Genomic DNA, 25,392 nt, shown 5'->3' on the forward strand with positions numbered 1-25,392 from the left:
AGGGGACCTGCCTGCTAAGGGGACCTCCCAGGCACTCCTCTGGGAAGGAGTTAGAGGCCCATGATGGCAAGAGGTGACCTCCAGGCCTGGGGTGAGCTTAAGAAAGAAGTGACTAAACTCAAGGCTTCCTAAGAGAGAAGCTCCTATAACCTGGTACCCTTTCCCTCCCCACCCTCAATAAACAACAGAAAGTCAGGTGGTTGCCCATACCTGCAGCGACCTGTGGGAGAACAGCACCATCTCCTGGTTCAGGCTGGGAACTGGTTTCGGTGCTGCAGGCTCAGGACCCTGATGAGGGTCCTGTGCTTGGGTTACCTTATTCTCCTTCCTGTCGTCCCTCTACTGCCTAGAGGGGGTGGAGGTGAGTGGCCTTCAATGCCCTTGCTCCTCTGGTCCAGGTCTGGGAAAGAGGTGTCCCCCGCTCCAAGCTGGGAGCTTGGCCGAGGCCCTTCCCCTTCTAGGCCACAGCACCCCCACTTGTGATGGCAAAGGACTGGAGCAGGAGCTAAAGGAGAAAGTGCACACAGGCTGCTGCAGTGGCAGCAGGGACCCCCGGTCAGTGTCCTCTCACCCCAGGCTCTGGTGCACCTGGGTGCTGGTGGAAGTCATCTGGGCATTTCTCATTGAGTCCGGGGTTCCATGCCTTGGGCTACGCCCCTCTCGCACCCTGTCTAGAACTGAACGAGAACACTAGAGGCATAGCTGGAGAGGGGTCTGCTACCCCCAAGACCACTTTAACCCTGCCTTTCCCAGGCAGGTGTGCAAGGGAACAGCTACCCGGTACATCCCTTGAAGGGTTGGCCTTCGCACCCCAAAACGAAGTTCAGCAGAGGGATGAAGGGCAGGGGGGTAACCAGGATGGGCATGCCAGTCCTAGATGAGCCCAGTACTAAAGGTGGCAGCCCCAACCCAGACCTCTCAGCGGAGTCAACACTCTTGTTTTCTTTTTTTTGAGGAAGATTAGCCCTGAGCTAACACCCACTGCCAATCCTCCTCTTTTTGCTGAGGAAGACTGGCCCTGAGCTAACATCTGTGCCCATCTTCCTCTACTTTCTATGTGGGACGCCTACCACAGCATGGCTTGACAACAGATGCCATGTCCACACCTAGGATCCGAACCAGTGAACCCTGGGTCGCCAAAGCAGAACGTGTGCATTTAACTGCTGCGCCACTGGGCCAGCCCCAACACTCGTGTATTTAACTGGCTGACAACCCCTTCCACCTGGATATCTGTCCCTCAGACCACCACCCACTCAATATATCCAAAACTCAACCCTTCGGGGTTCCTTCTCCTGATCACCAAAGGTATCTCCTGCCCAGTCCTCCCAAGCTCAAGGCCTTGGGACCAAGCCAGGCTTCTTCCTCAGCCCCCACAATCAATGTCTACAGTCCCATTTTACTTCTAAACGTCTTGAATCCATTTTCCCCACCCACGACACTGAGCATTAGTTCGGGTTGTCTGACTCCAACCCATCACTTCATGTCTGCAAAATGGAGAAAATAACCACCCTGCTTTACGTTATGAAGATTGCAGTCAATATAAGGCAATGCAAAGTGCCCAACAGTACTTGGCTCACCGAGCAACTACTTCATCGAAAAACTTATTGGCAGTTATGACTACCAGTTAAGTGGCAAAATAGCACCTCCTTCCTATTTGTAAGAGGGGTATGAATTCATTAACCAACTCACAATGGCTTAAGACAACGTTTTCTATGTTATGTGCCTTTATTCCAATTTCTGCTAAGCCTTTTCCTTTGGGCCCTATGTGATGGGTATAAACCAAACCTGATAGGACAGAAAAAAAGTTTACAAGTTGGGCTGCTCAAAACAGCTTCAGTTACACTACAGTAAGGCTGTTTAAAGGCAGCTCAGTAATCAGCAGTTGGAATACAGGTGTCATAGCTTCCAGACTGGTGGTAGTTGAAACCACCATTGTCCTGGAGTTCTAGAGCAGTCTATTTCAACCTTGGACTTGAGTGCACAGTTGAGAAGTGTAAGCATACTATTGTTGCTTTTTTTTTTTTTTTTGAGGAAGATTAGTCCTGAGCTAACATCTGCTGCCAATCCTCCTCTTTTTGCTGAGAAGACTAGCCCTGAGCTAACATCCGTGCCCATCTTCCTCCATTTTATATGTGGGACACCTACCACAGCATGGCTTGCCAAGTGGTGCCATGTCTGCACCTGGGACCCGAAGTGGCGAATCCCAGGCCACCGAGAAGCAGAACATAGCAACTTAACCGCTGCACCACTGGGCGGGCCCCATCTCTGTTGCTTTTTAAACAATGTGACAACTGTGTCACAACTATTGGTTCCCAAGCAACACTTGAGACCGCCTCCGAGGTGCCACCCCTGTTCTGCTGAAAAGGGCAGTTTTGAAGCACAGTATTTCGGAGGCTTGGGTAGAAGCCATTCCTAGGCCCCGCACCCCACTCAAACAAGGTAAAAACATCTCTCCCATGGATAGAGGGGGCATGTGCGTCCCCAGAGGCCAGGGGCCAAGAAGGAAATCAAACAGGCAGCCTATACAGGGCCTGCATCCCAGTCCTCAGTGTGTGGCCAGTTCTGACCCTCTAAACAGTGAAGACGCAGCAAGCAGTCAGAAGCTGTGGAAGCAGAGGTAGGCAGACACAGGCTTGTTTTATTGAATGGTTGATCTACCGAACTGTCGAGGCCACTATGTACAGACAAGAAAGGGGGAGGCTTTATTTCTTGGTCTCTTCCTCCTTGGAGAGAGTCTTGATGATTTCCTCTTTCTTGGCCTGGAGCCGCTCTTCGCGGCGCTTGCGTGCTTCCTTGGTCTTAGACCTGCGGGCCTCAGCCTGGTCCCTGGGTAATGGAAGAGAAAAGATGAGCTGCTGGGCAGAGAGAAGCACATGCCCAGACTTCTCCCTTGAGCCTAGACAGCTGGTGGAATACGAGTTGCTGAGACCACCAAGAGCTTCAGCTTCAACTAACCCAATTTCTATCCCAACAATGATGGGAGGTGGTGTGTGGGTGTGTACAGGACAGAGGAGGATATACCTGTAACACAACAGCTGAATTCTGGACAGACTGCAGGCAAGTCAAGATTAGGCATCGACACTTTTTTTTTTCAGGAAGATTAGCCCTGAGCTAACATCTACTACCATCCTCCTTTTTTTTTTTTTCTGCTGAGGAAGACTGGCCCTGAGCTAACATCCATGCCCATCTTCCTCTACTTTATATGTGGGACACTTGCCACAGCATGGCTTGACTAACGGTGCATAGGTCCCCCCCCCGGGATCGAACCAGCAAACCCCGGGCCACCAAAGCGGAACATGTGAACTTAACAGCTGCGCCCTGAGGCTGGCCCATCAGCACATTTTAAATGTCTCAGAAGATCCCTTATAATGAAGGTCAAAGAATCTGCCCCCATGACACAGAGGCCAATTCCTGAAAAAACTTACGCCAGAAGCTTCTTGCGAGCCTTGTCTGCCTTCAGCTTGTGGATGTGTTCCATGAGAATCCGCTTGTTTTTGAACACATTACCCTTCACTTTCAGGTACAGGCTGTGATACCTGAAGGGTACAAGCAGAGGATCTGGTCAGCAATGGATCAGAGTTTGGCCCTGTGGTCTACCCCTCCACACAAGGTCCCTAAGTACGCAGGGCTCCTTTCCTCTCTTCTGCTGCAGGGACTACTTCCCCTAAACCAAGACTGTGCAGTTTCTGGACAGAAGAGCTCAACCAGCAGACAAATTCAATTCTTGGGCTATCCTGATGGTTTATGGGGGGAAAAAAGAAAAATAGGACAGAACGGAAGAACTTTCTTAGAAAGGCCTAAGATACAGGACTCCGTCCCCAAGGTCAATGAGACAGAGCTTAAATCTGTGCAAAGATCAAGACATCAAAGCAACAAATGGGTGGGTAGGTGAGTGGGGTCCCACCCAAGAGGAAGCTGTGCTTACATGTGGCGGTCAATCTTCTTAGATTCACGGTATCTTCTAAGCAGCCGGCGCAGGATTCTCATCCTCCTCATCCAGGTTACCTTCTCTGGCATTCGAGCATTGGCAGTACCCTTTCGCTTACCTGCAGGGAAGATGAGTTAGGCCCACAATGTGCATCTGGGGCTCAAGTCAGTTACTAGAGCCAGCTAATGGTCACAATGATAGCTGGCAATTTCTGAAACACTTTATAAGTCACCGGGGTCATGTGCCTAGTGCTTCATCTTATTTTAAGTAGCATTATTTCCATTTTACAGATGATGATCCCAAGTATTTAATTTCTTTCCTTTACTCAATTTTTAAGGAAGCACAAACAAGGCAATTATCCCCCATTCACTCCATGCAGAAGGCGGACTTGACACGGTATGCACCAAGGCAGTATGCGAAGCTGGAAAGGGCTTTAAAGGTGGTGTGACCTTCATCTCCCTAAATCATCCTGACCCTCGACAGTGGTTTCAGGATTTACTGGACAATGGATTTAAGCACCCTGCAGAATCCTTGGCATAGTGCAGATGCTCAACAAATGTGACCTCTTTCTACTAATACCTTCAACTCCAACACTGTCAACTTTCTGATTCATACAGAAGAAAAGCACACATGCAGAGTAAGAAAAGGGCTCAAGATGAGATAGAATGGGAAGAAAAAGATCCTGAATATATCTCAGTCTAGACTTAAACATTTATTATTTCTTAAGTCTTAGAGAAAGGGGAAGAACACACTTACCGATGCCCATATGCCTGCCCTTCCGGCGGGCCAAGGTGTTTTTCCGGCATCGAGCCCGGGAATGGACAGTCACAGGCTTCCGGATGATCAGGCCATCTTTGATCAGCTTCCGGATCTGCTGACCTGGGAAAACAGAACAGACCTGGTCAGTCAGCTGGGGCCTAGCCCCAAGAACACCAGCCCCAGAGTCCAAACAGGACAGGACAGAGACAGTGCTCACATCCCTAGCCGAGTGGTCTCAAAAACGGTGGTTTGGCTTGGGGCTGGCCCTGTGGCCAAGTTCCCACACTCTGCTTTGGTGGCCCAGGGTTTCACCAGTTTGAATCCTGGGCGCGGACATGGCACCACTCCTCAAGCCATGCTGAGGTGGCATCCCACATGCCACAACCGGAAGGACCCGCAACTGAAAAATATACAACTGTGTACCAGGGGGCTTTGGGGAGAAAAAAGAAAGATAAAATCTTAAAAAACAAAACAAAACAAAATGGTGGCTATACTGGAACTTCTAAACATTTCTGCCCTGGTAGATGTTTTATAGCATACTAAAAATACATATATTTGGGAATGCGTGATCAAGATAGTGTACAGACACAGCCTAGTCCTTCAGATCCTATCTTTCTCACCGATTAGCTACTGGTCTAAAACAAGGTTAGGAGCTTTGAGCACAAACAATACCACAAATCCAAGCAGGTTGAGAAATTCTGTGATACTGACAAAGATTCTCTGCTTGACCAAACTTTCATCAATCTCCTGAACCTTCTCCTAGGCCCACCTGTGCATTTCCTTGTAAATTCTAGTTTTAGTAAGAAGCTGCTTAAGTCAGTTTAAGCAGAAACCCCTACCCTTGATGTCAGATCAGGTTCATCATCAACCGCCATTCCCCTGGTCAGGTATGATCACCCTGGCCTGTCTTCGCCAAGAACCCTGTTAGGTCAGTTTAGCCAGAATCTCTCTTACCTCTAATGTTTCCTCTTACTAATTTTCCATCCACTGACCCCCACACCATGCTCCTTGGCTATAAATTCCTACTTGCCCATGCTATATTAAGATTTGAGCCCCATCTCTCCCCCACATTGCAGTGGTCCCTATGTCTTTCATAATGGTCCTGAATAAATCATGCCTTACCATCTTTAACAAATGTCATTGAATACTCTTTTTCTGTAACCACGTTACATGGAATTAATGTGGGTATGTTGATGCTATCTGCAGGATGACAACTGTTTAACTGCCTTGAATTATTCTATGCCAATAGGCCTCTACTAAAATCTGAGGCCTCAGGTCTTTCAAACTCACCACTTCCTTTCCTTAGCCATCTCTACACCCCAGTCCCTGCACCTCTTCCTTCACATAGCTATACAACAGAATAGCTACTCTAGTAATCATCATTAAAACATCAGGTGGTTCCTTTAACTTCTATCCTGTCATTCTGGCAAATGACAGGAGGAGAACATCTGGCATCCTTGCACTCCTGGGACTCCTCCATTTTACAAGACCCCCAGACTATGAGCTTTCCTAGGTTTGTTAAGAGTCAACACAATTGTGTCACCTTTCATCTCATGGAGGAGGAAGGGGTAGGGCAAAGAAGGGACATAGACCCCAGGAACTCACGGGAGTTGGCATTGGCGATTTCATTGGTCTCATTGGGGTCCAGCCAGACCTTCTTTTTGCCACAGCGGAGGACACTGGAGGCAAGTCTCTTCTGAAGCCTGAGCATACTGTAACAAAGAGAAAACACCATCAGGCCCTGGAAGCCATTCCTGGGTGAGAATGAGCATCCCCAGCAAGAGCTGCCCACCAAAGTCTTCTGTGGTTACCAAACATGACATATGGGAAAGTGGATGTGTACGTGCACTTAGTATTAAGGGTGAATACATCTCCCCCAAGACTTTTGCCACCAACGCCACATCTTCAGAATAAGAATCTTTCCTATATGACGATCTTTCTTAAAGCTTAGGGCTGTGCGTTCCTGTAGGGGGCAACTGGCCACCCTGGGATGAAGACAAAGTCCAAGATGTGCCTCAGTTTTCTCTTCTGGAAAATGAGGTTGACAGATACAATTGGGATGAAGTGGGGGCTTATGCCCTTTTCTGGTATCCTGCTCTAAAAACAAATGTTTAAAGCGAAGAATCCGAGGCCAGTGGACCCAATTTGCTAGTCTAGTCTAGTCCTTTGCTACCCAGGCTCCTTTTCCTCGTCTTATCACAGTAATAAACTACGTTCAGCTAGCCTTCATCTTCTCATGAGCGGTCTCTGGGGTGGAAGGCGTCAAAGTGCTAGGGGTCGCCCAAGTCTCGGCAATCGGAGGCCTGTCCTACGTCATATGGAAGCAAAGACAGGTTCGGATCCAGGTGCGCCCAGCCAGTAAGGAGGCCACTGCCTAGTCCCCGCCGCTGCCTTTCCTCTGCCCGCGTGGATCGCCTCCGTCCCGCGCGGGGCCCGCCTTCCCCAGGCCCCGCGCTCCCGGGACGCTCCCCACCCCCACCCTCTAGAGGCCGGGGCCTGGTGTGCTCCGGCCTACCCCACACTCCGGGGTCGGCCGCGTCAGGGCCTCTCCAGCTCATCTCTCCCACCCAGGGCCGCGGTACCGAGCCCGGCTGTCCCCCGGCAGGCCGGATCAAACAAGACAGGAGACCCACATGCCCTCACCTCATGGCTGCGGCCGCAGCAGCAAAAGGAAAGAACTCCGTCTGGCCAGGCTCCTCCCATTATCTGTGAGGGGGAGAGCCCATCCCCCACTCCGCTTTCGCCTGTATTCTCCTCGGGTCCTTTCATCTCCTACCACCCCAACTTACTTAAACCTCTGTAAAGACGCGGAATAATAGAAGCCTAATATAGAGAGTCGGTTTTAAACTTAAAAACATAGAAAATATACCCCTTCGGTAAGGCAAAGTGGTATAGTCCGACTTCCTACTAGGCACGCGCAGTAAGGGTACCTGGTCACGTGGGCAGTGGCAGCCGGAAGTCAGGGTGGATTGCGCAGGCGGGATAGGGGGTTTTGCTAGAGTGGCCTAGTCTTAGCAGGCGTCCTGCGTCTTCCAGACTAATGCTTTATTAGCGGGAAAAAAAATTATGAATGAAGCGAGAGAGAACAATGAGCGCAGGTATCAGGAAAAAGCAACCTGTAATTCACTCTCCCGGTAGAGTGGGAGCCTCTGGCGTGCAGAACAGATCGCTAGATATGTTTTTTGCTTCACTACGGTGCTTAATCTGTTAGCGCCTCAGTTTCCTCCTCTGTAAAGTGTACCTAATCCTAATATTTCCGTCATTCATTTGTGAAAATCACGTGAGTTAACGTTTGCAAATTGCAAAGGAAGGCATCAGGACAACAAGCTCATTGATGGTGGGAACCAGTCTTTTGTTTGGTTCTCATGGAGCTGTGCACATTGTAGGCACTTGAGAAATGGTGCACAGTCTGAGTGAATGAACAGTTGTGAGTTAAAAGAATAAATTTTAAAAATAAAAAATAAATAAATTTGAATGATGGGACCACCCATAATTCTTTCCTCTTTTTCTGAAGCACCCAATGCAAAAACCCAAGGAGAATATTCTGGGGTCTAAGAAACCTAGATCTGAGTTCTGGCTCCACCTCCTTGCTTGGCTCAAGCAGATCACCCCATCTCTATCACAGGAAGTTTTCTGGCTGCCAATTAAAGCTGAGAAGGTCAAAAGAGACGGAGGGAAGCAAAATTCATGCCACTTCTTCACAACACAATCAGTGTCATCCTCATTTTACAGGTGAGTGAGGTAGCAGAATTTGAAAATCCAGTTCTGACTGCAAAACCCATGCCTTGTCTGTCATGCCAGGGTCTCTCGTGTCCAGGGAGCAAATGGGAACCTTGCTAGGGTTGGATCTGTTCATGGAACAATGCTAATGTGCTTCATCCTCACTCTCCCTCAAAGTAATGTGATCAGAGAAACGACTTAGGCTGCCCATCCACTTGTTGCAGAACCCAGAGCGAGGAGGAGGCGTCAGTGTATTCCACAGTCTCTCCTCCAGCAGAACACAGCAGGCTGGCCTTATTTTAGGGTCACTGAACCCGGGAACTTCTCCATTCTGCTTCTCATCTCTATGAAGCACGGGAAGGGGCACCTATGGCGGTAAGAGGTCCTCCTGTCTTGACTGACTCCTGTACAGCACCTTACAGCATCTCCAAACACCCCAGCAATCCATCATTTAATTTCATTCTCCCTCATCCTCCTAATAATCCCAGGTGACAAAGACAGCACAGTACCGGCAACCCCATGTTGCAGGAGAGGTGTGGTGATTTGTCCAGGGCCATGTGACCAGACAGACCCTTTACCAAATTGGCACCAGAGTCTCTTGCCAGAATCCCCTGTTCCTTTTCTCTCCACAGATCATGGTGTGTGGGGTCCAGGCCTTGGATATTTGTCCCCAAATCAAGGATGAAGGGGTAGCAATTCTAGGGCAAGAGCGTTAGACCTGATTTTAGCCAGTTTCTCCTCAGCTCCACATTTCTTCCTCCTCTTTCCTCTCTCTTCCGAGAACAGGGACCTCACCCAGCCCCACTCCTGGCCTTTTGGGAGGGCCTGAGAGATACTAGCGACTAGGGCAGAAGAACTCCTGGGTTCCTGGGATTTCTTGTTCCTGTCTCTGTTGGGACTCCCTTTGGACAGCCTCCCCACCCCAGCCTCAGCCTCCGGCCGGCCTGCACTACCATGTTGTAGGTGGAAGGGCCTTTCTGTTTGGTTCTAGGCGGCCCGGGCGCACACTGGGGAGAAAGGAGTTAAAGCCAGGTCCCAGGATAACCGGGAGCGGGAAGTTCCGGTGGCCCAAGCTGGAGTGGAATGGGGAGACCGCTAGGAAGAGCGGTTTGGGACGGAAGGGGGCGTAGGTGCCAGCCATGCTAATCCGCGCTTCACCCCCATCAGGGCTCGGCATCCACTGGTAAGCCGCACCCCCCGCCCCCAGCCCCAAGGCCGGTTTCTCCTCTCCCCTCAGAGCGGGCCGCCCTCACCCCGGGCCAGACCAAGGCCAGCGCCGAGCCCGGTCTAGAGCCAGGAGGGGCGTGCCTCCCTCCGGCCGCCCTCCCATTGTCTGTGCGGAGCCGCCGGAGGGGCTGCGAGGGGCGGGGCTGGGGCGGGCAGAGGGAGGGAGGGAGGGAGGGAGGGGGCGGGGGGAGATGCTGAGCCTTCAGGGGCGGAGGAGGCTGCGGCCGCAGAGGAGAGAGCGGGAGGAGGGAGGGAAGGCAGGAAGAGGGCAACCGAAGACCGGGCCAGGTGGCTGCACCGGTTGCTGGCTGCGCTGCGCTGCTCTCGGTTCCGACGGCCTTTCTCATGCGCTGAGGGCGCCCGGCTGGGCCGGGCCGGCGGCCGGAGGGGAGACTCCTCTCCATGGTCCAGAAGACCAGCATGTCCCGGGGCCCTTACCCACCCTCCCAGGAGATCCCCATGGAGGTCTTCGACCCCAGCCCACAGGTGAGGCATGGTGGCTGGGCCCGAGGGGAGGAGGTCGCCTCCGCGTTGCTTGTGGGGTCGGCTCGGGGGGCGCCGGGCAGGAAGGGGTTCTGTGCCCGGCGCCGAGGGGAGAGGGGCGCCTGCGCGCCCCTCATCATGCCGGGTTAATGATTGATGGGCGCTTGGCCCGGAGTTGGGCTGCGGTTTTGCGGAGCGGGAAGGGGGTGGTTGGGCCGCCTGTCATCCTCGCCTCCTCCTCTCCCCCGCGTCGGGGTCTCTGCTGCTCGGGTACTGGCTCCAGTGGGTTGAGAGAAAGGGTGCTGGCGGGGGGATCCGGAGATTGAGCGAAGCTGGAGAGCGAGCTCTGGCAGAGGGGGCGACGCAGAGCACGCTCAGGGGCGTCGGGCAAGGGTGGGTGGGGCGGGGGTGGCCCCGGGAGATGGCCGAGGAGATGGTCAGAGGGCGGTGCCAGCAGGTCTTCGGAGCCGCAGACACTGGTCCTGGAGGGTCGGGAAGGGGCCAGGCCCCCATCCCAGACACCTCAGCTCCATCCCTGTGTTGGACCAGCTCCCCTCCCCCAACACCCACGTTATCTCTCCCTCCGCACCCCACCCCCCAGCCCCGGAAAACGCCTCCAAAGTTTGGAAAGTTGGATGGATGCCAACTCACTGTCCTGGAGGGGAAGAAGCTGTGTTACCTTCAGGAGGGGTCTGCCATCCCACCCCCACTCACACTTTGCTGTGCCCCTGGTTTACCCCCAGGAAGGGGCATTCTTGGGTGTGGTTGGTGACCAGCAGAGTCTGGGGGGGTCGTGCCAGGGAATTTCTCTGGGATATTATGTCCTTCTCCAATCTGGCAATACCCCAAGGGTAGGATAGCATTAACTCTTTTCTTGCTGTGGCCAGTCTCGAGCAACTGTAACCATCATGATAATGTGGTTGATGGGCATGTAGGGGGGGTCAGATCAGACCTAAAAATACCTCCTTTCTCCACCCTAGGCCCCTTGGAGCCTGGGAGGCAGCTGACTGGGGCCTTCCTTTCAGCTGTCCCTTGTCCCTCTGGGTGCCACTCCCTTTTCCCAGCCTGGGGTGGTGGTGGTGTGAAAGAGTCTGGGGCTCACTGAGAGATCCTCTTAAGTTTGTAGGGGTCCTCGATCCTAGAGGTTGGGTGTATGTCTAGATTGAGAGAAGGGAATGAGAGGGAGGCTTCTTGAAGGGTTCCGAGGTGCCCTTCTGTCCCATCTCCATTTTCCTTCCTGTACTCAGGTCCAAGGAACCAGAGCCCCCAGCCTCGTGGTGGCTTATCTAGCTTTGTTGGCAAAGAAACTCTAGGATGGAGGCTGGCGGCGGGGGCTTGGAGGGCCTGAACCCTCAATTATTCTACCCTACTCTGGGCTGGCTTGGGGCTAATGTGTGTATGTGAGTAGGGGAGGGCAAAGAAGCAGCCCCCTTTACAGGAGGCCTGGAAATCCCTGAATGCATGGCTGCTTGAGATGTGAGGCAGCGTCCACTCCACTCAGGCCAGGAGCCCAACCAGTGAGACTGAGCCAGCCTACCTCAGGGACCTGTGGGGGCTCTGTCCTAGGCTGGCCTTGGGGCAGGGCCAAGGGGCATTTAGATTGACGTAGCCTGGTGGGTACCATGGGGACAGCGTGTGGGCAGTGGCAGCTGGGGGTTAGAGAGAGGAGGCTCCATCTCTCTTACCCCCTTGGGAAGAAGTGTGACCACTGTGGTGGTGAGGAGGGGGCTGAGACAAAGTCTTGCCAGGGCTGGGGTGGGGATAGCTAAATCTGCCCCATGGCCCTGAGCCAGAGTTGGGCTTGGGTGTTCACTTTCCAAATGCAGTTCCACACCCCCCACCACTCCCGGATATCTCGTTTTGGGTCTCCAAGAGCTGAGAGCTGCCACTCCCCTCTGCACTCAGCGAAAAATGAAAAATGAAGGCGAGAGTTGGGCATGAGGAGAAGCCTGCCTGGGCCCGGTGGCCATTCCTCTTTTCCTCTTCTCTGCTCTGGGGCCACAGCACTCTCAGGCCCGCTCTGCTCCAGTTGAGGGGGAGAGGGCGGGGGACTTTCCCCAGCTCTCTCTGCCTGCTGGCCCCCCCAGCACTGCAGGCAGCCTCTCCCTTCCCCCAGGCCTCTGCAGCCTGCCCAGCATCTTAATTAGCTTTGCTGCCTAATGAGCCTCCAGCTTGTCAGTGCCTCCCCCTTCCCAGCCTCTGCGATTTGGTTTGGGGGTTTCTGTGTGTGCTTCCCAGCGCTCTTGTACACTGTCCCCCACCCCAGGGCTGTGGTCTGGGCCTTCCCTCCCCCTCGGGCTGTACCATCTTGGGAAGAAGGTGGGGGGGGGCTGTTCCGATCAGGGAATGATATTCCCGAGGCTTGGCTGTAGCTCTGGGCCTGATGGGATGAGGGTTGGGAAAGGTGCTTTCTGATTCCACTCTTGTCCCTTCCTGGCTTCTCCAGGGCAAATACAGCAAGAGGAAAGGGCGGTTCAAAAGGTCGGATGGGAGCACGTCCTCGGATACAACATCCAACAGCTTTGTCCGCCAGGTAATGGGGAGGCTGGGCTGAGGAGAGGGAGGTGGCTGGCTGGTGGAGACCAGCATTGGTGAGCTGGGTCTGAGGCTTTCTCCAGGCACCCTCCCCCATGTCATTTGTCACCTGCCTGAACCACCCCATCACCCTCACACCCCATGACCTCTCCTGCATATACTTTCAGCTGCACCCACTCCCTCAGCCCCCGTCCGTCCAGCCCCTCCCCCAGCACCAAGCACCAGCCCCTACTGCCTGCCTGCCTGCGTCATCTCATTCAGGGACAGCCTGGCCTGCCTCCTTCTAGCTTGCTTCGGGCTGTCACCCACTCCCCCTGCCGGCTGTCTGCTTCCATGTCCTCCCCCAGAATCTGTGACAGCATGAGGTAGAGGCAGGTCCTAAGAAATGCGGAGCCAGGACATTGCAGAGCCTGGAATTCTGGTTAGGTATGGGTCCAGAAACCGCCCTTCTCACATCCAGATAGGACTGTTCTTTAATATGCGGAGAGAAAATGCGTTGAGGGAGGTGGGGTAGAGGCAGGAGGGAGTTGGTTTTAGAGAGGACTTTATCCCAGCACCCCTGACTGACGTGGGTAACTGAATAGCTTTCTGGGATCTGGGCTCAGTCAGGAAGGTGCCATTCTCGTCTCTATTCTAACTCAACCCCAGGTCATCTCAGGCTCAGGGAAAGGCAGCGAGAGAGGCATTTGGTTGTTATGACTACAGAGCATCTCAATAAAGCCTGGTACCCAAAAAAGGGGAGAGGAGCTCGGGAGCAGACAAGGAAAAGGAGTATGTTGAAGAGGAAATGGGCAGGGCATATGAGGGCAGAGGATGGTAGAGAGGTCATCGCCCCTTGGGCGGGAGAAAGGATGGTGCCAGGTAGATCCACCACAGACTGGAGTAAGGCCCTTGTTTGTGATTCTTCTGTCTCTACAACACTTGGCACATCTAAGCCCAGGCTTGACCCGAGAGGGTCAGGAAAGGGAGCCTTTATCCCAGCATCTCCTAAGTATGCATACATACAGGAAGTCCTTTTTTCAATCTCTCCCTCATCCCTCCTGTTGCAGGGCTGGGTCAGGACCCGGCTAGGAAGAATGACACTGTGCTTGGTGTCACCCCTCTTGACAGAAGAGGGCCTTGGTTCTTTCAGTGTTTGCCGACCCCAGGGGGTCAGACCCCAGCCTCCAATCCCTCCTCCTCTCATCTCCCCAGCTCTGACCCCCAGTAGGTGGCGGCGAGTGGGGGGGCAGTCCTTGCCACATCTCTGAGCTAAATATACCCTAGCAGTTTGCACATGTAGCAACTCTGCTTGTAACCTGAGCCCCCTGGGGGAACGGGCAGTTTGGGCCACCCCTTAGGCCAGCAGGGCCAGGCACTGAGGGCGCCAGGATGGAGGCGCCCAGCCGGACCCTTGCAGTGGTGAGCTGGTGATGGGGTGGGGGGTAGGGGGGTGGGAGCAGCCCCTCAAGAAAGCTGGTGGGGGGGCCTACACTCCAGCCTGTCTCCTTGCCTCCTCACTGTTTCCCTGCCTCCCGCCATTTCTTATATGTCCGTGTGCATGTGTGTGTGTTGGGGTCAGTAAGTGCCTCTCTATCACTCTATCTCTGGGTCTCATTCTCTGGCTCTCTGGGCGTCTGTCCCCCTGGCTCTGAGTGCTCCTGTCAGCAGGAGAGTGGTAGATTGGCCGGTTTTCACTCTCCTTCCTTTGGATCTCTTTTCCAGCTCCTTTTAGAGACCCCACCCTCCACCGTTCACCCACTTTCCCCTCACGAGTCTCCCATTTTCTTGGTTTGAGGAAGGGGATGGACAACAGCGCTAGCTAAGGACAAGGGCCCTCTGAGGAAGGTGGGACTTTGTCTTCGCTCTTTCCCAGGTCCCCTCCATACTAAGCTAATGGACATTCCTGGCCAAGTGACCCTTTCATGCCTTCAGGAAAGGACCCCCACATCTCTGCAGTTCTGCTCTTTCCCACATCATCTCCCGTCCCTTGCAGCAACACCACCGCAGCGTGGTCACACAAATCCACACCTCCTGGCTCCTGCCCTCACGTGCCACACACACCCTCAGAGACGCAGACACCTAGGACCCCCCTGTATGCACTCATGTGTACCTGTGTGCATTCAGTCATGCACATCCAGCACTTAATCATGGAACACACCGTCCTAAATACACTCGAAGTTGCACATCCAAGCAGACCCATGAATAAGTATGTTCATTCACACTCAGGGTCTGGACAGGCTACGTGTGTCTTACACATGTGTCTGCATCCCTGAAGGAGTTCCTTGTGCTCTGGGATGGTCAGGGTGGTCAAGGCCAGCTTCCTGGCACACCCAGACTTCTGAGCCTGCCTTGACCCCGGCAGCCGGCAGCCCTGGTATTGGGAAAAGTCCTGCCCCATATTCTGCTCTTAACTTGCCTCTTCCGCCTGTACCACCCCAGGAATCTTGGGTTCTCTTTTGTATCTCATGAGCCTGAGGGTTGGGGCTCTCCTGATTCTGGCAGTGGAGGTAGGATTCTGTCTTCTCTCATCTTTGAGCAAAAGATAGCAAAATTTTTGATGGCTGCATCATGCCGAGCAGGCTGCCTACTGCCAATGGTGCAGAGCGCTCAGGCCTAAGCTGGTGGCTATACTGGGAGCTGGGAGGACTCACTGGGCCTCTGCTGAGTCTATCTCAGCCGGTACTGGGGGCAGGGGAGGGAAGGAGGAGCAGGGAGTGGAGACGCGTCCCCTGGCACTCCTCCCCTGTGCAGTGCCCCTATCAGGTTCCCACCCCTCCCGGGGCCCCAGCAGCTGTCCTTGGACCTGCCTTAACCCCCTGCTTGCTGCTGTCACCCTTCCTAGGGCCACACTCTTCCCTGGGTCCTGCAAACCTCAATCTCTGGCTGCTCCCATCTAATACCACCTTTTTCTGGCCCTTGTGGCATCATGCTGGGCTGCCTGGGGTTTGAGACATCCATAATGGGTGGTACCTCCATGCCTTCTGAGGCCCAGGAGCTGGGGAGGCAGCGTTGGCCCTGAGCAGGCCCTGTCTGTTTTCAGGGCTCGGCGGAGTCCTACACCAGCCGTCCGTCGGACTCCGACGTGTCTCTGGAGGAGGACCGGGAGGCCTTAAGGAAGGAGGCAGAGCGCCAGGCATTAGCCCAGCTCGAGAAAGCCAAGGTGAGAGAGGCGAGTGGGGCTGTGCTGGCATTATTTCCCCCACCCCCACATCTTAGAGACAGCCTGGATGGACCCAGGGTCAAGTCTCGGCTCAGCCACTTCCTAGCTGGTGTACCCCTGGGCCTCGATGTACGTCTGTCTGTCATCTGTAAAATGTGGGCCCTAATAGCTGCCTCTTTGTGCAGTATAATAAGTGCCTAGTACTGTTTCCACACATAATAGGAACTTGAGAAGTGCTAAAAGTTTTCACTTCTTTCTGGAATCGAACTTCTTGGGCTATTATAAGCTGTGGGATCTCAGGCAAGTCACTTAACCTTTCTGAGCTTTAGTCTTCTCATTCATTAAAATAAAGATAATAATAGTACTTAATTTCATAGGGCTTTTGTGATGAATAACTAAATGAAATAATGTGTGTGAGACATGTAACACAGTACCTGGCACACTAAACGGTAGTAGCTATCATGATTATTACTATTACTATTATTATTAATTATTATTACCATTATTATTATTCCTTCTGGGTTTCATTCTGGGCTCCCCAACCCCGAATACTTATCATTCCCCAGTGCCATCCTGCACCCTGAGAAGACAGTGCTATTTTTTGCTTTCTTTCTTTTATTGCGAAATTTAACGTACATACAAAAAACTACATAAGCCATTCAGTATATGTTTAAACGAACGATTTACAACACAAACCTCCACATAATCACCACCCCAGTCAGGAAGTTGTACATTACATTGTGGTTTAATCTGATTGTCATCCTCCCCGTGCCTCCTCTAGACCAAGCCGGTGGCATTTGCTGTGCGGACAAATGTCGGCTACAACCCGACTCCAGGGGATGAGGTGCCTGTGCAGGGAGTGGCCATCACCTTCGAGCCCAAGGACTTCCTGCACATCAAAGAGGTGCGGAGAGCACTTGGCATCTGGAGGGAGGGCATGGTGGTGGGTGCTAGGAGAGGGGCATCCAGAGTTCTAGTGGAAAAAGACTTTTGACCCAAGCAGAGCTGGGCTGAATCTATATGATCTTAGACAAATCTCTCCACGTCTCTGAGCTTCTAATTTTTCATAAAATGGGGTGGTAATGCCTAGGTCACAAGGTTGTTGGGAGGGTTTGTGATGAGGCTTGTAAGTGGAGGGGCAACGTGCCAGGCACATTGTAGGTGACATGTAGGTGTCAGCATTTATTCCTCTCCCTGACTTTCCAGGGTAGGGCAGGCACATGGTGGAGGAAGGACTCCCAGAACAGGGATGTGCTGGGGATGGGGTGGTCCATAGCCCAAGAGGATGCTGGTCTTGGAGTTGTCCTGAGAATCGGGGCCTGTACTCAGAGGCTGGAGCCAGGGGCCAGGTTCTTTGAGGCTGCCACCCCTTGGGCAGGGTGGGCAAGTCTGAGGGTGGTTTCCCCTGGAGGATGGCTGTTGGCTCGCATCTCCAGTCTCCCTCTGGGTCTCTCCCACCCCACCTGCCATTGTTGTTTGCAGAAATACAATAATGACTGGTGGATCGGGCGGCTGGTGAAGGAGGGCTGTGAGGTTGGCTTCATCCCCAGCCCTGTCAAACTGGACAGCCTGCGCCTGCTGCAGGAACAGAAGCTGCGCCAGAACCGCCTCAGCTCCAGGTGTCTGGCTGGGGGCGGGGCACTCCCAACCCTGGGAGAGGCCATCCAGCCAGGACTAGGCCTCACATGTTGACGCATTGCCCTGAGGGCACAGAGCAGCCTGTGGCATCACCACTGGGGCTGGAGGATCTCCTGGGGGGTGGGCAGCATGTGAGAGAACAAGATTCCCCCACCCTCACGCCCACCCCTTTGTTCACGGCTCCATTTGCCTCTCTGCCCACACAGCAAATCAGGTGACAACTCCAGCTCCAGTCTGGGAGACGTGGTGACTGGCACCCGCCGCCCCACGCCCCCTGCCAGTGGTAAGAGCTGCCGCCACCCCAGGGGGTTCAGGGAGCTCCTGGGTGGGGTGATCTCCCCACTGCCTGTCCCCTCCTTTCCCTGCAGTAGAGGCCATCCCTATCGTGAGTCCTCCAAACACATGCAGTGGTCCCCCCTCCATGAAGAGTAGGGCGCCCCACAAGCTGGGCCTGTCAGCGCCCATCCTCTCATGTCTCTCCTCTCCCATTTCTTTGGTAGCTCCATCTCTCTGCCTGACTCCCCTACCCCCCGCCCCCATTCATTTCTCCCAGCCCTGTTCCATTCACCTCTTCTTCTTTCTTTTTTCCCCATCCCATCCCTGCGTTCTGTACTTGTGTCTCCATGTCCATCTCACTCCTCCCCACCTCGCCTCCCTCCTCCCTCTCTCCTGACTCTCCGGTCCAGGTAATGAAATGACTAACTTAGCATTTGAACTAGACCCCCTAGAGTTAGAGGATGAGGAGGCAGAGCTTGGTGAGCAGAGTGGCTCTGCCAAGACTAGTGTTAGCAGTGTCACCACCTCGCCACCCCACGGCAAACGCATCCCCTTCTTCAAGAAGGTAATTCTTACTGGGTTCTTGCAAGAGGGGAGGGGTCAAGGCCCAGCTCTTTGGCAGGGGGAGGGGGCCTGGAATAGACTCAGATGTACCAGCCTGATTCTGTGGGATCAGGGCTTCCTGCCAAGGAAGAGGGAGGGGGTAGAATGCACCATCTCCGCATACAGTCTCACCCAGCCCCAGGAAGCGATGGTTCTTGCAATCGAGGTGCCCCTTCCCTTGGAAGGCTGCCCCCGGCCCAGAAGCAGGGTCAGGTGGTAATGAAACTGACCTTTTCCCTCACTACCGGTGGGACAGTCCATGTTTGCCCCCAACCCTCACATGTGAAGGGGAGAGTGGAATGGTGGCCCTTGTTTGTCCTTTTTGGACTCCATGGGGCTAGGGTAGGCACATGGGAGTCTACTGGCTGCAGAGCAGGACAGTTAAGGGAACCCTTAAAATGGGCAGGTTGGCCTGCACTGGGGTTAGGAGATGGGCACCAAATTAGGGGCTGTCACCCTTTCCAGCTCTTTTCCAAAACCCAGAAAGGGGGCAGGGTAGTCTGAATATTCCCGAGTCCACTGAACTGGCCGTCAGTCCTGTTCCCAGCCCTGATCCAGGGCTATCTCTGGCTCCCTCTTGGCATGGGGTCCCGTCCCTTCTCTCTGGCTCTGTCTGTCACTAACACGCATGCCCTGTTATCTCTCCTCGTCTGCCCGCTCTCCCTCCCTCTCTTGTCCTGGTTCCTTCCTTGCCCTCTGCCCCTGCCTGGGTGCCCTCCCCTCTCTCTTCCCCCTCCCCCCACTTGGCAATCTCTGGACCCAGCCAAACAGAAGCAGAAGTCGGTGAGTATCACAGCTTTCTGTGTCTCCCTCCCCACCCCCTGGGATGAGCTAGGGGGACCTGCTAACACCCATTCCCTTATCTGCCCACCCCCATTTCCCCCACCCTTCCTGGTTCTCCCTGGCCATCCCTTCCCACCGCCACTCTGATCCCCATATCTGGGCTCTGGGACCAGGGGGAGGAAAGGATGCATGAGGGATCCTGGAGGCTGGGGGAGAGGGGCTAATGCCATCTCCACTCTGGGGTTTCCCCTGCCTGCTTCCCCCCAGACAGAGCATGTGCCCCCCTATGACGTGGTACCTTCCATGAGGCCCATCATCCTGGTGGGACCGTCGCTCAAGGGCTATGAGGTAGGAGCCCCTAGAGGGGAGTGGACCCTGAGGGGCCCAGACCTCCAGAGAGACTCCATAGAAAGGTCTTCAGACCCCAGAGATCCCCCGGCAGGGCCTTCCCAGGGTGTCCTCCCCAGAGGGCTACAGACCTTCAGAGAAACCCCCCAGAGGGGCCCAACCCAGAGGGAGACTCACTCAGAAGGATCTATTTTCCCCAACCCCCCACCCCCAGAAAAGTCCTCCCAGAGATACCACCTAGACGGCCCTTTGGAACCAGAGACCCTATTGGAGTCCCCCAGACTCAGAAGGAACCCTCCCTCCCCCGCATAGGGGCCCAGTCATCTCAGGAACTTAGGAGGAAAATGGAATGTGAGGGTACAAATACCCAGCAGCCCACCCTTCCTGAGTGGCTTTAAATGCCTGACTTCTCCTCCCTCAACCCCCAACCTCAGGTTACAGACATGATGCAGAAAGCTTTATTTGACTTCTTGAAACATCGGTTTGATGGCAGGTAAGACCCTGGGAGCTGGCTCCCCACTTCCACAGTGGTCCTCTGCTGCTGGGGATGGGCGGGATGGCCTGAATGACAATCCTGGGACTCTTGGACTGAGGGATAAGAGGCAGGCCTGGAGTCTGGGAAGTGGGCAGGGCATTCTAGTCCACCCTGACCCCAGACTCCCCTTACCCCATCCCCCAGGATCTCCATCACTCGTGTGACAGCAGACATTTCCCTGGCTAAGCGCTCAGTCCTCAACAACCCCAGCAAACATATTATCATTGAGCGCTCCAACACACGCTCCAGCCTGGGTGAGCCTCCCCTTCAACAACTTCCCCCGCCCCTGGGCCCCACAACCCCTGCCCCAGGCCAGGTGTGGGAGGGGAAGGAGAGGAGGGGCAATCTCTAGAAGTGTTCTATCCACCACTGCCTCCTGGGGGAGCCCCTTCCATTCCTCCTTCCCCATGACTCCATGTCCCCCAGCTGAGGTTCAGAGCGAGATCGAGCGAATCTTCGAGCTGGCCCGGACCCTTCAGTTGGTCGCTCTGGACGCCGACACCATCAACCACCCAGCCCAGCTCTCCAAGACCTCACTGGCCCCCATCATTGTTTACATCAAGATCACCTCTCCCAAGGTGGGTGCAGTGGGGACAGGAGTGCCGCCTGTGTTCAGATCCCAGCTACTGCTCACTAATGGTGTGACTTAATCTCCCCGATGAACATCATGGGATATTGTGAAGATTCAACCTAATGTGAATACTTAACACTTAGCATTAAGGTCTGGCATAATGTACCTCATCGTCTTTTAGCTATTATAAATATTATTATTAGGGTCATGCAGGCCAGGCCCCTGTCTCCACTCTGGTTGACTTCCCATCCTCGGTCGAAAAAAACTGAAGGAATTCTGTGCTTTTTGTCCCAGTGTCACCAGCTGCTTGACAGTCAGGAGGTCTTTCCTGTTTTTTGAGTTCAGCCCTTTGTGCGGCACTGTCTTGATGAAGATGGAATCGGTAGGAAGGCTGATTGGCTTCTTGGTCACATTGCAGGTCCATTAGTTTTCCCTCCTAGCCGTTAGCGGGGGCTTGAGAATCATGGAGGTGGAGTTTAGGTGACCGATTTGAAGTTAGGAGACAGCATGGCCTTCAAATCCTAGCTCTGGGTGGCTTATTAATTAATTAAATTCTGTTGTTGGTGTTTTTTTGGTGGTTGTCTTTTGTTGAACTTGGGACCTCGGGGGGATTATTTATCCTCTGAGCCTCAATTTATCCACCTATAAAATGGGGGTCATAATCCCTCTCTTGTGTTATTATTGAGAGGATAGGATTGGAGGTAATGATGTAAAGAGCCCGGTGTTCTGTCTGATTCATGATGGCAACCAGGGGAGGTAACTGTTATCATCTCATGATAACACCCTATGAGCTGAGCACCCTGGGCCAGTTACTTAACCTTTCTGAGTCCCAAGTTTCTAAAGAGCATAAAGAGGATGATAGGATTTAAGTGCTTCCTGGGGTGGTTGCAAGGATCAAATGAGATAATGGATGCAGAAACATTTTGTGAACTAGAAAGTAATAGATACTTCCATTTCCCCGTGGAAGAGCACTGCCTGAGGTGAGGGGTGAGGACTCTTGAGAGGCAGACTGTCTGGGTTCACCTCCCAGCGCTGCCTCTGACCAGCCCCTGCTCCTTTGGCAAGTCACCTAAGTTCTTTAGGCCTCAGATTCCTGTCTGCAAACAGGGATCCTCAAATGGTGGTTGTGAAGATTAAATAAATGGATTAACCATGCAAAGTGCCGGGTACCTACGAAGCACTGTATCTATTCTTTTTTGTTTTTTTAAGATTTTTATTTTGAAATAATTTCAAGTTTACAGAAGAGTTACAAGAGTAGTACAAAGAACTCTCATTCTTTGAACAAATTCACTAATTTTTTAAACAGCTTAAGATGTAGTTACTCACATTTCACTCAATTCAGCCATTTAAAGTATACAATTCAATTGTTTTTTGGATTCACTAATTTTGTACATGTTGCCACATTTACTTCATCCTCTATCTTTGTGTATGTATGTGTTATGTGCATATGCATATGTGTGTATATATCTGTATTTTTTTCCTGAGCCATTTGAGAGTAAGTTGTAGATGTTGTATGCCTTTATCCCAAAATGCTTCAATACGTATTTCTTAAGAACCAGGACATTAACTTAGATCACCACAGTATAATTGTCAAATTCAAGAAATGTCATCTAAAATACCGTCCCTCTTCAGTGTTCACCAGTTGTCCCAATGATGCCCTTTATGGCAATTTCCCCTGAACCCAGGCACCAATCGAGGGTCATGTGTTGCATTTAGTTGTTATATTTCTTTGGATCCTTTAAACTGCAACCATTCCTCAGCCTTTCTGGGATTTTCATGTCACTGACATTTTTGAAGAGTACAGATCACTTATTCTGTAGACCGTTCCTCAGTTTGGGTTTGTCTGGTGTTTCCTCACAACTGGATTTAGGTTTTGCATTTTTGGCAGGATACCACCAAAGCCATGTGTCCTAAGGCCTGTATCAGGAGGCACATGATGTCGGTTTGTTGCATCATCGGTGATGTTAACTTTGATTATTTAGTTAAGGTTGTGGCTTTATGTTTAGCTATTATTATCATTATTATGATTGAGGTGAGAATTATAATAGTGGCTGCCTAGTGGGATTATTGTCAGGACTAAATGAATTGATCATGTAAAAAGCACAGAATAGTGCTGGTACATAGCAAGTGTCCCAAGGATGGTTGCTGTTAAGGTGGAGGGAAGTTGGCCTGGAGAATGAGGCCTGTAAAGAACGTTAGAGGAGTTGAGAAGGAAAATCACTGCCCTTCGTACAGCTGCTGCCAGCAGAGCTTCCCAGGAGAGGCCGGCATGGGAGCCAGGAGAGAGCCTGAGCATCATAGATTAGAACGGACAAGGGCTGGTGAGGTCAATTCTGAAGAGGTGGCCGGGGTTGCGAGTCACTGAGCATCCCCTGGCCCTGACGTGGACTCTCCATGCTGATTCCAGCCAGGACCTGCCTCTCTGACTTGTTGCATTACGGGGTTCCACTAGCTCCTCTTCTCCCCCCAAACCAGGTACTTCAGAGGCTCATCAAGTCTCGAGGGAAGTCTCAGTCCAAACACCTCAATGTCCAAATAGCAGCCTCGGAGAAGCTGGCGCAGTGTCCCCCCGTGAGTGCTCAGACCCAGGGGAAGGGAAGGGGCACATCTGGGTTCTCCTGGTTTCCTCTGGCCTGCGTGGGAGAGGGTGTGACCAGGAACACTTGGGCCTAGTTCACAGGCGCATAGTGGTCTCTGGGGAAAGAGTGCTGCATTGGGCAGTCAGAGACTGGGTTCAAGCCCCAGCGGCACCACTTCTCTGTGGAGAGTCCAGCCCGTCCCTAACCTTATATCTAGAGTGAGGGAGTTGGACTATCTGGGTGCCAAGACCTCTTATAGTTTTGCCCATGTATATATCTGAGAGCCCTCCTTCTCTTTCTGGACATCCAGAGGTCTCTTTTTAATTTTGTCCTTCAACCCTGTGACTCCGCCCACTGCACCCAGGCCGCACCCTCACCCCCTTGGTCACGCCCGGCTCATCCCAGCCCCGCCCCTAACCCCGCCTCCACAGGAAATGTTTGATATCATCCTGGACGAGAACCAATTGGAGGATGCCTGCGAGCACTTGGCCGAATACTTGGAAGCCTATTGGAAGGCCACACACCCGCCCAGCAGCACCCCGCCCAATCCGCTGCTGAACCGCACCATGGCTACGGCAGCCCTGGCTGCCAGCCCCGCCCCTGTCTCCAACCTCCAGGTACAGGTGCTCACTTCACTCAGGAGAAATCTCAGCTTCTGGGGCGGGCTGGAGGCCTCGCAGCAGCCCGGGGCAGTGCCCCAGCATCAGGAGCACACCATGTAGGTGCCCCCGCCCATCTCCCCTCCTGCCCGGGGCTTGAACTGGAGCTCAGGGAACCTGGGGAAGGAAGGAAGAGCTTTATTTTGTAAAAAATGTGGTGAGTGGCAGCTTCTGGTGTCTGTGGTTTTTATGGGATTGGAGCTGGCTGGTGGTGCCTCCCTGGACCTGGTCCCATATGGCTACATCTGCTGCCCCGAGGGCTTTTGGATATGAGGCCTGATTGGAGACCTTATAAGACAAGTGACTAAGAAGGAAACATGAGGAAGACCCAATATATTCATTTGCTGGACTCCATACCCACTTTAGACCCAACAGAGGAGGGGCTCTCAGACCCAGGAAATCCCACAGAGCAGAGCCATTAAACCCAGAGAGATTGCCTCCTCCCCCAGAGCCCTAATCCCAGGCAGCCGCTCAGAAGGGACCCTGGAGGAAGCATCTGTGAGTTGATGCTGCACCTTCCATCCTTCTCCCAGTTAAACAGATTCTAGGAAAGGCCCTCTGATGGGTGCCCCACCCTGCCTCATCCGCCACCCATAAGAGCCACAGCCCATCTCTGAGATCACATCATTAAGTATTTGGTTCTAGATTAGAGCCAGAAGAAACCCATTAAATCATTCTAGACCATTGCTTTTCAAATTTGTTTTCAGCAACAGAGCCCATCTGTCCACTGAATCTTAGGTGGATGCTCAGTATGTAGATAAGCATCCTTGCTATGCTCAGAGGGAGCCAGTGACGTGGCCTCCCCTTTGCCTCTGCTTCACCTCCATGGGGACCCCTGAAGCACTTCTTTGCCCTCCCCACTCCACCCCAGATCTCCACGGGAGTTTGGAGACTGCTGTTCTAGTATAATCCCCATCACACCACCATAGGGAAACTGAGTCACAGAGAAGGGCATCATCTGCTCAGGGTCACACAGCTTGACGTGGCGGGGGATGGGACTGGAACCCAGGCCTCTTTGCACCCCACCCAGCAGCCTCTATGGTAGCAGTGGCCATCGTGTCACCTTCATGTGACATTTGGTGATGAGGACATCATCTCCAATAGGGGATAGAGACCCACCAGCCTTCCCCGGCCTGCAGCTTTGAGTCTTTTTTGGGGCAGGGGAGGAAGCCCATCAACCTTGGAGATTCTGTCATTTGACTAGGAAGTGGGGGAGAAGTGTAGGGTTCTAGAAGCCTGTGATTAAGGTCTGCCTTGAGCTGAAGGAGCTGGGTTAGTGAGCTTGAGCTGAAATCCCCTCTTGATATATTTGGAAAACCGGGGCAATGACTAACCCAATCAACCACTAACAAGTGGCCATACTAATGAGCTGTTAATGATGCATTGATGACCTGCGTTGAGGAAGCCATGACTAACTGTTCATGGGCTCTCTACCATGGTTACCAGGAGAGTTCATGCCTCCTTGCGCCTTATGAAGGCTGAGCGCCCCCTGTGCCAATAGAGGAACAAATGCCCTGAGGTCTGTCCTGGGCAGGGCTCTAGAGCCCTTTGCCTGGCTGCCCATCCCCTAGAGCAGCACCCTCCTCCTTCAGCCAGGCTGGGTGTC

The 25,392-nt window shown here is 53.1% G+C and overlaps 2 protein-coding genes across 13 annotated transcripts in view; one reads left to right on the forward strand and one right to left on the reverse strand.

Annotated features, from left to right (window-relative positions):
• The window catches only part of CACNB1 (calcium voltage-gated channel auxiliary subunit beta 1), a 29,234-nt gene that overhangs the window by 1,877 nt on the left and 1,965 nt on the right, over positions 1-25,392 (forward strand). Inside the window, exons 1-17 of one of the 9 annotated variants that reach the window (XM_070560496.1) lie at positions 7,685-7,785; positions 8,313-8,419; positions 8,632-8,782; positions 9,399-9,590; positions 9,990-10,120; positions 12,564-12,650; positions 15,675-15,794; positions 16,576-16,698; positions 17,277-17,413; positions 17,639-17,715; positions 19,075-19,094; positions 19,362-19,442; positions 19,877-19,935; positions 20,122-20,231; positions 20,404-20,555; positions 23,024-23,119; positions 23,559-23,744. In XM_070560496.1, coding sequence (XP_070416597.1) covers positions 10,037-10,120; positions 12,564-12,650; positions 15,675-15,794; positions 16,576-16,698; positions 17,277-17,413; positions 17,639-17,715; positions 19,075-19,094; positions 19,362-19,442; positions 19,877-19,935; positions 20,122-20,231; positions 20,404-20,555; positions 23,024-23,119; positions 23,559-23,744 — 1,332 coding nt within the window. In that variant the 5' untranslated portion in view covers positions 7,685-7,785; positions 8,313-8,419; positions 8,632-8,782; positions 9,399-9,590; positions 9,990-10,036. Of the gene's footprint in view, positions 1-7,684; positions 7,786-8,312; positions 8,420-8,631; positions 8,783-9,398; positions 9,591-9,788; positions 10,121-12,563; positions 12,651-13,929; positions 14,054-15,674; positions 15,795-16,575; positions 16,699-17,276; positions 17,414-17,638; positions 17,716-18,118; positions 18,274-19,074; positions 19,095-19,361; positions 19,443-19,876; positions 19,936-20,121; positions 20,232-20,403; positions 20,556-23,023; positions 23,120-23,558; positions 23,954-25,392 lie in introns of those variants that run through there. The other 8 variants (XM_070560494.1, XM_070560495.1, XM_070560498.1 and 5 more) reach the window with 8 other exon arrangements.
• Positions 2,605-7,655, reverse strand: RPL19 (ribosomal protein L19). Of its 4 annotated transcripts, none has more exons than XM_008523270.2 (6): positions 7,331-7,655; positions 6,293-6,399; positions 4,685-4,807; positions 3,926-4,046; positions 3,426-3,536; positions 2,605-2,826 (listed from the first exon to the last, which is right to left on the reverse strand). In XM_008523270.2, the coding sequence occupies exons 1-6, from the start codon at positions 7,333-7,335 to the stop codon at positions 2,703-2,705; spliced, it is 591 nt and encodes a 196-aa protein (XP_008521492.2). In that variant the 5' UTR covers positions 7,336-7,655; the 3' UTR covers positions 2,605-2,702. The 4 variants fall into 4 exon arrangements, with proteins under 4 accessions (XP_008521492.2, XP_070416621.1, XP_070416620.1 ...); XM_070560520.1 differs by having other exon boundaries at positions 7,270-7,339; XM_070560519.1 differs by having other exon boundaries at positions 7,203-7,336.

This window comes from Equus przewalskii, chromosome 10 (genome assembly GCF_037783145.1).
Source record: "Equus przewalskii isolate Varuska chromosome 10, EquPr2, whole genome shotgun sequence".
NCBI lineage: Eukaryota > Metazoa > Chordata > Mammalia > Perissodactyla > Equidae > Equus > Equus przewalskii.

What these genes read in the sequence shown, in the direction of transcription:
- RPL19 (XM_008523270.2), bottom strand. An exon ending in AATCGCCAATGCCAACTCCC is followed by an intron (nt 4,808 to 6,292) that starts GTGAGTTCCTGG and finishes CTGTTTTCCCAG; the next exon opens with GTCAGCAGATCCGGAAGCTG. An exon ending in GCTCGCAAGAAGCTTCTGGC is followed by an intron (nt 2,827 to 3,425) that starts GTAAGTTTTTTC and finishes TCCATTACCCAG; the next exon opens with GGACCAGGCTGAGGCCCGCA.